A 10,434-nucleotide genomic window follows, 5' to 3' on the forward strand; every position below is an offset into this window, starting at 1 on the left:
TCCGTGGGTGAGGGGTTTTGAGAGAGGGTGGGGGGAGGGCTCGACACCGGTGCGAGGTGATGAAGGGAGAGCTCGACGCCGATGCGAGGTGGTTGCGAGAGGGGGGAAGGTAGAGAAGCATTTCGCTTGGAGAGGGAAAGAAGATTTCTGATGGGATCAATTTTATTAGTCTGTGGTGCAGTTACAATGTTGATAAAATGGGACTCATATGTGGCATTTTTTCATTTAATGGCTATTATTTGAAGAAGAATAGATGAATTGGTTCAAAGTTTTTCTCTAAAATATAATAAATAATTTAACTTTTTCAAATCTCAAAATAATAATAATACTAAAAAATAATATTCTAATAATATTTTATTCAACTTTTATCTAAAATCATCTCATCTCATCTCATCTTATTATCTAATACGCAACTTAATGTTTAAACCACACAAACATAATATCATGCCCACAATGAGTAAACCTTTTCTTTTGTGGGAGTGGTTGGTTTGTTAATCGACAAAGACAATTTAGTAAAACATGATCTGGATTTACCTATTACATTTGGTGCATATCGTCTCGACAATAAATAAGCTTAATTGCAATGAATAATGACATTCTAAATCCTTTATACCACAAACTGATCATATGGCATGATTTGATTTGTTAAATAAATTTTAAAATTTAAAACTTATGAATCAAATTTTACCTTTTAAATAATGTGGATTGTGTATTAGTCTATACCATATAAGCAGTGTGAACTGTAGCTAGAGGCCATAGACTAGCATTACTCAATTACAATAAGAAAATGATACTATGTCGCTTACGTTTGTTCTCTTAATTTAATCGTTTATATATATTTTTTTATTTTTTAAATACTTTTTACTTAAGGAAGTAACTATTAATGTATTGATTTTTTTTTTTTTTAAATGTTTAAAAAATTATTTAAAAGAAAAAAAATACACGTTGCAGTAGGGGAGCACACCAAATGGGCAAACTTGAATAGCATAATAGCACTAACTATCGCAATAAGCAAATTTGTTACATGTATATAAGACTATTGCAAATCACAAAAGAGTTTCTATTGAATTTTGCTCATCAAGTACACTCGAAAATAGTTTGATCCAAAGGACTTTTCCCGAAAAGTAAGAAATTCAAAGATGATATTTGCTATTTTGACTTTGGTCAGAGCACAAAAAACAAGGTTGTGCTCTCCTATTCAACGTCTAACCTTCCTTTGTTTCTTAGGCTCTACCCACCCCCTTATATTCCAGCAGCCAAAAAACACACAATTATTGAGTCAATCTCACAAACAACTCATCGGCATGATCATTGGCCATAAGTGTGTCGTGGAGATCAGGACCTTAATTTTACTTTTAATATACATAATGTAAATAACTTCCTTGTCTCTCACTAATTAGAAGATCGAGTGAAATACAATCACCCAGCCATGAATTTTGGAACAGAAAATAAAAATAGAATATAATAGACAATTTAATTGGCAAATAATTAAAAATTTACAAAATTCCGACATGGGTACCTAAGTAATTACGTACGTTTCACTCGTTCTTAATGGCCATTATTAATTATGTAATAATGCATGGGGGAGATTTTAGCTAGGGGTTTGACAGTTCTAATTTGCTGTGTAAGCTGATGATCCACATTTCATGAAACCATATATATATATGTAACAATAATATATTTTCAGATAAATGGTTTTTATGTTTGTTTTGCTCGATCGAAGAGCAGCTTGCATTTCCTATATTTATTACATGATCATGGCAATTTCCGGACGTACCCTTGTCTAACGGCGGGTACTCCTGATGTGTCACAAGATGACTCAGTTCCCCGGCCATTTTGTTATCAACAAGATATGGTTTCTGAAACCCATGCATGCATGCATGCACGTTCTAGCTAGCTAACAGCACGTAATTCTCTCATCTGAGTGCTCCTTAATTTTAGTAACAATTAATTAACCTGTCCCAATGAATCTGGCCTTACCATTTCCAACAACATTAGCAGCTCCAACCACAAACAAATCCTTAACATGCTCTAATAATTATTTATATGTAGCTTCTCATTCTTGCCACAAAGCTACTTGGGGGGATTAAATTGGCGTTAATTAATTTTCTTGTTCCTAGTCTGATTGATTTCCCTTAATTTAAGTACAGTAGTACCATACCCAGCCTTGATCATATAGATCATCAGATCAGGCCGGAAAATGGGTGGTGAAAATGGGTGTTTCCGATTTGGAGCACGTCTGGTAAGAGGGCGATGGTTCATGCTTTTTGGTGCCATGCTGATCATGTGTGGCTCTGGCCAAACCTACATCTATTCGAGTTACTCTAAAGTCCTCCAAACAACTCTTGGGTACGACGAGGAGGAGATGAATCTGATCACTTTCTACAGGGATTTTGCTGCCTACGTTGCCATCTTCGGCGGCCTCGTTTGTGAGGTGGCTCCGCCGTGGGTTGTGTTGCTCATCGGTGCAATCTTCAACTTTGTTGGGTTTATAATGACATGGGTAGCTGTCATGCACAAAATCCCAAGGCCAGCAGCTTGGGAAACCGGCCTTTACGTTGCCATCGGAACCACTTCACCCAATTTTTCCAACACAATCGCCCTCGTCATCTGCGTCAAGAACTTCCCAGAAAGCCGAGGCGTTGTTCTGGGTCTGATGAAAGGTATGGTCGGGCTCACCGCAGCTATCGTTACCCAGATTTACTTGGGTATATTTCCAAACGATCCGAGAGGTCTTATTCTTGTCACTGCTGTGTTCCCCACTCTATTTTATCTCGCATTTATGTTCACGATCCGGACGGTGGAGGCAGAAAGACAACCGAACGAGCTCCGAGTGTTCCTGAAATTCTTTTATCTAACAATCGTGCTTGCACTGTTTCTCATGGTCGTGAATTTGCTTGAGAAATACATTGATGTTACCAAAAATGACCATGTAATAAGTGCCGCTTTTGTGTTTATCCTTCTCCTCCTTCCGCTCTCTCTTGTCATTAAAGAAGAGGCTGTCCTCTCCGGACTCGAAACACACGATCGTTTGAATTATCGTACTCGTTATGAGGTATCCGCCATTGATGAGAAACCACAAGCATCTGCTGCTCCTCATCAAGAACACAACAAGCCCAGCAGTAGCGTCTCTTGTTTTGCCAATATCTTCAAAAAACCAGAAAGAGGAGAAGACCACTCCATTCTACAAGCAATGTTCAGCGTAGACATGCTGTACATCTTCTTCATCACGCTGTGCGGATACGGGACTGGCTTGACAGCATACGATCACTTCGGGCGTCTCGGCCAAGCACTGGCGAAGAAAGAACGGCTCGTGAGCTCCATTGTTTCGCTTGTAAGCATCTGGAACTACTACGGGAGAGTCTACTCTGGTTTCCTCTCCGAACTCTTGCTCCTCAAATGGAAAGTTCCTCGGTCGATCGTCTCGACTATCATGCTTATCTTGCAATCCATCGGGCTGCTCCTCTTCGCCTACCCAGAAATCCCCGGCGCATACTATGTGGCATCGGTGACACTCGGATTTACACTCGGCGCGCAAGTACCGATAAACCTGGCAATAATTTCCGAGTTATTTGGTCTCAAGTACTACGCAACACTGCTCAATTTTGCACAGTTGTACAGCCCACTTGCCTTGTATCTGATGAATACGAAATTCACAAGAGTTATTTACGCAAAGGAGGCGATAAAGGACGTTATTGCTCAGGGCAAGGATCCAGCATTGGTGAAGGATCCGGTTTGCGAGGGTAGCCATTGTTTTAGGCTATCATTCTCCATTTTGGCTCTCATTTCCTTCATCGGAGCCCTTATCTCGCTTAAATTTGCGAGTAGGACTCGAGAATTTTACAGAGGAGATTTGTACAAGAAGTTTAGGACTAAAAACTCTAGAGATGAGGACACATTTAGGAGATTCAGAGGTGAAAAATATCAGAAGTTTGGAGAGGAACAGAGGAAGGCATCGGAGACTCAGATGGGTCAGCACTGCAATAAACGGTAGTACTGAGGTTGACTCCAAATTAAAGAAGATAGGGCTGCTGCTCTTTATGATCTTGAACTAATGTATAGCAACAAATTTAAGAGATAGAATGATCACATGGAAAAAAACTTCCTCCAACTTAGTATCTAAAGTGGAGCGTCTCAAGTAGGAGAGATGTAGACACATCAAGTGGGTCATACGACATTTATTGATCATTTAATACTACTTGAATCGTGCAACAATATATGTTATATGGCTCACTTGATACGTCTATCTCTCTTCAACTTAAAACCCTCAAACTTGAACAACTTGAGAGAACCTCGATTCCTTTCCAATATGTAATTGGTTATATATGGGCATTTTCATGTCAGCTTATGGTTACCATCAATATGCAAGGAATTTTGCAAACTCTTTACCCCATTGGATCTGGTAGTCATTCTTTAATTTGCATGCAACATATACAACTCACATGGGAATATTTACCCCAAAAAAAGAGGGAAGAGCAGCACAATTCACATTCTTTAAAATAACAAAACTGCACTTAAAGAATGGAACTCGTTCTTTAACACTTGATCTTGTTTTATTCGTATCTCTCTAGCTAGCTGATTCTCTTCCTATATGCTGTAAACTTAGTATATATCTCTAATGATTAATTACTAACTACATCCTAAAAATGTCGATAGTATAGGAAGAAAGTATAAATTGTAAAATAGGAGGTAGTTTACTAGCAAAAGAGTGTATATCCACCATATATAAAGGCATCATTCCCATATGCATTGCAACATACTACCATTGTGTGCGACTATAGGGCCTCTTGATGTGCTCTCTAGGTTAGATCTATTGTTGTCTTTACAAGGAAAAACCACCTTTTCCACTGTATGGTAAACTACCACCCTTACTACTACTTTCTCAATTTGTATGGTAAACTACCAAAATTGTCAATTTGTACTCTAAAGCAGTCGACTTGATGAGAGATGCGAGCAGAAGGGGCAACGGAGGGAACCCTTTGTGGACAATGGGTGGGGACCCTGCTTCCGTGGGAGGTGTGGGAGGGAGGGTTCTGGTCCCAATCCCTGCTCAGACTCAAGGAGCGATGGACGTGGTAGATAATCCACCCCAACAACAAAGCCGTGTGTGGGGTAGATGCCTTGCACATAGGAGGATTATTTTGCTTTCTTTAAAAGAAAACACAAAATCGTCTAAGAAATATAAACATAATTCACGTTATCTCCATAAGTAATTTTAAGTACAAGTGAATTGAGATTCAACTTGATGGTTAATAACGAAGTAAGATGTAGTAGATGTCAATTGCTATACATGATCAAAAAAGAGCATTATGATTATTTTGTGCTTTTTCTCTCTAGGTTTCAGCACTGACAACTGACTTACGAACAATCGGCGGTCATTGGCATGTGTTGATGAAGTTTAGTATAGCCTTGTTTTCTTCATTCGATTTTGGGGTAACTATTTTAGACAACAGAGAGGACCTGTTGTTAATTCAGTAGCCAAAAACACCCATTGGCAGCAAACTTGGGGATCGATGTCCATCCTTGGGAAGTGCAAAATAACCGTGACAAGGTAATAAAATCCACCTGTCTCTATATGGCTTGGACCAAATCATATAGAAGAAGCATCTTTTAGCATAGTTTCAAACCCATATGAAATAACTAGAAAATAAGGTAAGTTTGAGAAACACCTAATCCAAATATAAAAACAAGGAAACTTACGGGCAGGATAGAACAATATCTGCTTCAATGTAATCTCTCGCACATGGTAGTACTTTGCAAGCTAGATTTGGAGGTGGAACTAAACAGAAGTAAAAAAAGGTTCCTTTTTTTTCTTGGTCTTAATGTTAGTGAAGCTTTAAACGCCCCTTATCTCCTAATCATGAGCAAAATTAAAAGTTCTAGCCATGATGTCTACATCACCTTGAATTTTACCAGAAAAGATGGACCTACACAACACCTACTATGTATGCATTCCAAGCGTCTTGTTGCTGAAAACTTTTTACCTCTTCATACTTCACATCTTGTCCAACACCAAATCCCTCCATAGTTCTGATTTCTTCAACATCTGGCATTTGCTGAAGCCAAAAATGGACAGATCGAAATCCAGCCTCTTCTAAGCAGTCTTTAATCTCAGGCAATGACCACCTAGGCATGCAAACAACCATTTTCAAATGTTTTTGAACTTACTAGAAACAGAATATATCAAGATCAGAGCTGGTAACAAAGCCTGAGCCTACTGAGATAATTATGTCTTTCATATATAGAACACTAAAGAGTAAATAAAACAACTTACAGCCTCCAACTGTATGAAAATGCATGACGAATCTTTTTCTGCTGCTTTTGGAGATGAAAGTGGAGGCTAATCCTTGTTTTGCGCTCAATTATGTCAAATTCAGCTTGCTCCCAAACATACTGCACATGTGAACAGAAATATCTACACTATAAGAACAGATCTTTGCAAAACAAAGAATAAAAGGCATTGATACAAATTTGATTAAAGATCCTGAAGTTCTATGTCTTCGTCAAATTTAATGGTATGACATGCAATAAGGAAAAATATAGATTTCACTTTTTCATTTTTGGAAAGATTCTAGTTCAATGGGTTTTTCTGTCATTATAAGAGCAGTAGTTAGGATATTTCACAAATCTGATAACATGCACATAAAAAATGGGGAAAGAAAGGAAATAAAAAAGAGCCTTTCACAAGAATAGAGGCGTTATAAAAGATACTGGGTAGGAAAATCAACTTGGGAAGTTGAATATAGAAGGGTTGTTTGGAAACAAGTTCTATCCCATCTCATCTCATCTCATTTCCTTCCCAAACATCATTAAAAAACAAACACTTTTAAACCGATCATTATAACTTTTTCAAACTAATCATTACAACTTTTCCAAACAAAAAAAAAATCAACTTTTTCAAATCCTAAAAACAAAATAGTATTAAAAAATTATATTCTAACAATATTTTAACTTTATAATATTCTATTCAACTTTTTTTCTCTCCTTTTCCAAAACCCAATAAGTACTTAACTCTAACTATCTCAGTATTATTCACAAACCATCTCACTACTATTCGCAAAATTCTCATCTCATCTCCTTCCCCTAGCATCCCTTAAAGCTATAATATGATGGACTGCTGGGAAAAAATAATTTCACTCATATTTCTTTTATAAATCTTGCGTGATTCATCTTAGAAAATACTACTTCTTTGATCCTGAACATAACCAAGTTGCTTTATATTTATAATATTCCAAGTGGTGCTATAAAATGTCACGAGTATTTGGAGCAGAAAGAGTAAACCGTAAAATTGGCAAATCTCCTCTGGAGCCTTAGCCTGCGCTCTGATGATGTCCCACCATATAAATCCATCACAAATATAGCCCCTTTCTTTGACAAGGCATCAAGCACATGCTTAAAATACAAAACCAGGTCTTCACGTTTATGGAGACAACAACAACTATAGTTGAATGCACACACTATGTCTCTTGGAGGAAGTGGAAAGTTCTTCATGTACTTATAATTGGTAGGAGAGTCCAATTGCACAGTAGATTCCAGTGCATGAGTCCCACAACCATCTTTGCCTTCTTGCAGTGTGATTTTACTTATGAGCTCATGAGGCTCGACTTTAACTTGTTTGGCATCAAGAGGCTGCAAGACATTACCATGAAATAGAGAGATTTGGGTATATGCATCAGCACCAACGCTAGTTATGTTGTTCTCCATGCACCAATTTAGTGCCTCAAGGTCCAAATCCAATCCCACGGCAGTCCTACTTGGATTACTGCGAATCCATTCAGCACTGTCAAACACAGAATTTGGCAAGTACTCAGGTGAAGTTGGCATCCCACTGGGTTGCAAATTAATGGCTTTTTACTTAAGTGTGGAATGCTACATGGAACCACATTCTATTTGGGAAAAAAAGTAAAAAAAGTATATTTATCATAACCAAACTTATTCACACCTACCACAATTGGGAGATCAACCAAATGGATGGAGGTTGTCCTAAAAATAATTAGTATCAGGGTTTTTAGGAGTTTAAGGTTTATATCTTAGGATTTAGCACATGTAGACTTGGTAGAACGATGAGGTGGTGGTTTAGGATTGGAGGGTGTAAAACCCAGGTTCAGACAGCGGCTGCACCCTTGTCTTAGAAGTAAACAGCAAACATAACTCACTATAAGTAACTTAAAACATATAACACATTGGAGAATTCTCTCTAAGGAATTTGCCTTAATATAACTAAGGCAACAATAGAGTCATGAAACACTTAATGGGTTACTTACAACATCAAAGAAAGTGAAATTCAGTATAACATTCACATGCATACAGACTTCAAATATAGTAACGAATTGCCAGATAATGTCACTGACCTGGGTGGTTTTATCACACATAGCAGCATAGTCTTCAATCATTGAAAGACATAAAACAAGAACCACAAAAAAAAATGCCCCGTCTATAAAGCACCAAAATGGTAACAAATAAGCATCATACCTCTACAGAGCACCAAAATGGTAACAAATAAACATCATACATGGATACAAGAACTCAGTATGTCCTTCGCGAGATGTACTCTCAATTAACATCATTTATTGGGGAATTACTTTCAACGTGTATTCCATTAGATTAAATTCTTGAAAAACTTATCATGAACCACCAAAATAGTAGGGTGAGAATGTACCTAAGAAGAGCGGTTCCACAGAAATCCTCTTGGAGATGGAGGGGCAACCTCCCACCCACATACATCAGAAAGAACTTCTGCATATAGCTTATGTCTCCCTTCGGAGACTGCATTCAAAACAAAATTGACAGTACCCCCATTACATTGCTGCGTATAGATTAGTCGAATTAGGTTTTGATATGGGTTCTTGTCTTCGTTTCCTCCAAGTCCAGAATGAAAGCAAGCTTAGAAAAATTCCAGTTTTCCGAAATATCCCACTATTTATCAGCAAAGAATCACGGCATAATAAGAACTAGTGAATGAGTCAAACCTGTACGGATTGTTGGTATAGAAGAAATTTTGACGGGACGTCCTTCAATGAGTATTCTCCATTTTCCCCTCCTTCTTCTTCATCATCACTTTTTTCTTCATCGCCTTCTTCTTCCCCTTCTTCAGGAATAGCAGTTTTGGAAGCAGAGGAAGAAGAAGAGGGCAGGCTCAGCTGGTCATCATATTCATCATCTCCCTCAGCATAGTAAGAGGCTCCTCGACGAGGATTTCTTTGCTGGTGCCTTAGCTTCTTCTCCCTCTTTCCCATTGTCGAGTTCTTCCCCCCTCCCTCGCCGCCAAACACCCAATTTGACACGGCCAAGATGCCACGCAAAGAGCCCTCTCCCAAAACTTATTTCATTACACCTCATTCTCGTCATGTTCTCTTTTTTTATACTTTCCTTTTTCCCCTTATTTATTTATTTTTTATTATTATAAATCAGATAGTAAAAGACCAAAAAATTTAAAAAAAGATATTTAGGACCAATGAATTTCCTCCACTCATTTCTCAACAGAAGAAGTTGTATAAAGCGATTTTGATATAATCCAATAAATGAATTGTAATACCATAATCACAAGCTATAATGAATTGATTTGTACTATATTTTACTTGTCTAGACTAAATGAATGAGACTCTCACTTTCTTATAATTCTTGATTTATGAGAAGTAATAATATAGGAAAATAACAAATAGAATAAGCATCAAATCATGGGCAAATGACCACCAAGAGTTGTAGAGGTGCGTGAAGACTATGCACAACACTAGGAGAGTAGAGGTTGATCAGATCTAAAAGATTCGATACCACTAATCTCAAAAGTACCAAGCATAGCAGCGGCAAGCTCTTCCTGGAATGGCGGTGCGTGAATCTCATGCCCGGTTTGGGCTGACACATGAGGCGTACAGACCTCTTTTTTTTACGATTTGCTTCTGTCATCCAAACAATCGACGGTTGGGGAGTCTTATGGTGTGTATGTTGTGGTCGTGGGTGATAAAAAAGTAGTAGATTATCACTTCTCGGTGCTGTGTTCAGAAAAAATACAGTAAGACAATGTTGAGATTATACATATGGAAGGAGGATGGTTATAACTGAAGCTCTAATCACCCTCCAGATGGAGAAGATGAGATTTTTGGACCTTAGATAAAAGAGCGGATTGAGAGAGAAATGAAAAAATGTCAACAATAAATGGAGACAAACCCACCTCATTATGTTCACTTAAAAGGTTCCTCCTTTTTTTCACTCACTTTTTAATTATAAGAATTTGTTAAATAAAATACAATCTAAATAATATATTATAAAAGACATACATTATTCTTTATCTTGAACATTTTGTGTCTTGAGTAACGTAGGAACAAATTTTAAATACACAACTTTTATATAAATTTTTTGTAAAAAAATAGATTTCATTAAAATAAAAATGAATATTGATTTCTACCTCATTTTAGTTGGCGATTCAATCTTCTCTCT

At 37.5% G+C, this 10,434-nt stretch overlaps 2 protein-coding genes across 2 annotated transcripts; one reads left to right on the top strand and one right to left on the bottom strand.

Annotated features, from left to right (window-relative positions):
- Window positions 1-2,200: 2,200 nt before the first annotated feature.
- Window positions 2,201-3,994, top strand: LOC122291089 (protein NUCLEAR FUSION DEFECTIVE 4-like). Its single transcript, XM_043098735.1, has one exon. The coding sequence runs from the start codon at window positions 2,201-2,203 to the stop codon at window positions 3,992-3,994; it is 1,794 nt and encodes a 597-aa protein (XP_042954669.1).
- Window positions 3,995-5,595: 1,601 nt separating this feature from the next.
- Window positions 5,596-9,335, bottom strand: LOC122292388. The gene is made up of 5 exons (XM_043100724.1): window positions 8,970-9,335; window positions 8,660-8,766; window positions 7,282-7,780; window positions 6,275-6,393; window positions 5,596-6,126 (listed from the first exon to the last, which is right to left on the bottom strand). The coding sequence occupies exons 1-5, from the start codon at window positions 9,234-9,236 to the stop codon at window positions 5,928-5,930; spliced, it is 1,191 nt and encodes a 396-aa protein (XP_042956658.1). The 5' UTR covers window positions 9,237-9,335; the 3' UTR covers window positions 5,596-5,927.
- Between the last annotated feature and the right edge of the window lie 1,099 nt (window positions 9,336-10,434).

The sequence above is a fragment of the Carya illinoinensis genome, chromosome 13 (assembly GCF_018687715.1).
Source record: "Carya illinoinensis cultivar Pawnee chromosome 13, C.illinoinensisPawnee_v1, whole genome shotgun sequence".
NCBI classification, from domain to species: Eukaryota; Viridiplantae; Streptophyta; class Magnoliopsida; order Fagales; family Juglandaceae; genus Carya; species Carya illinoinensis.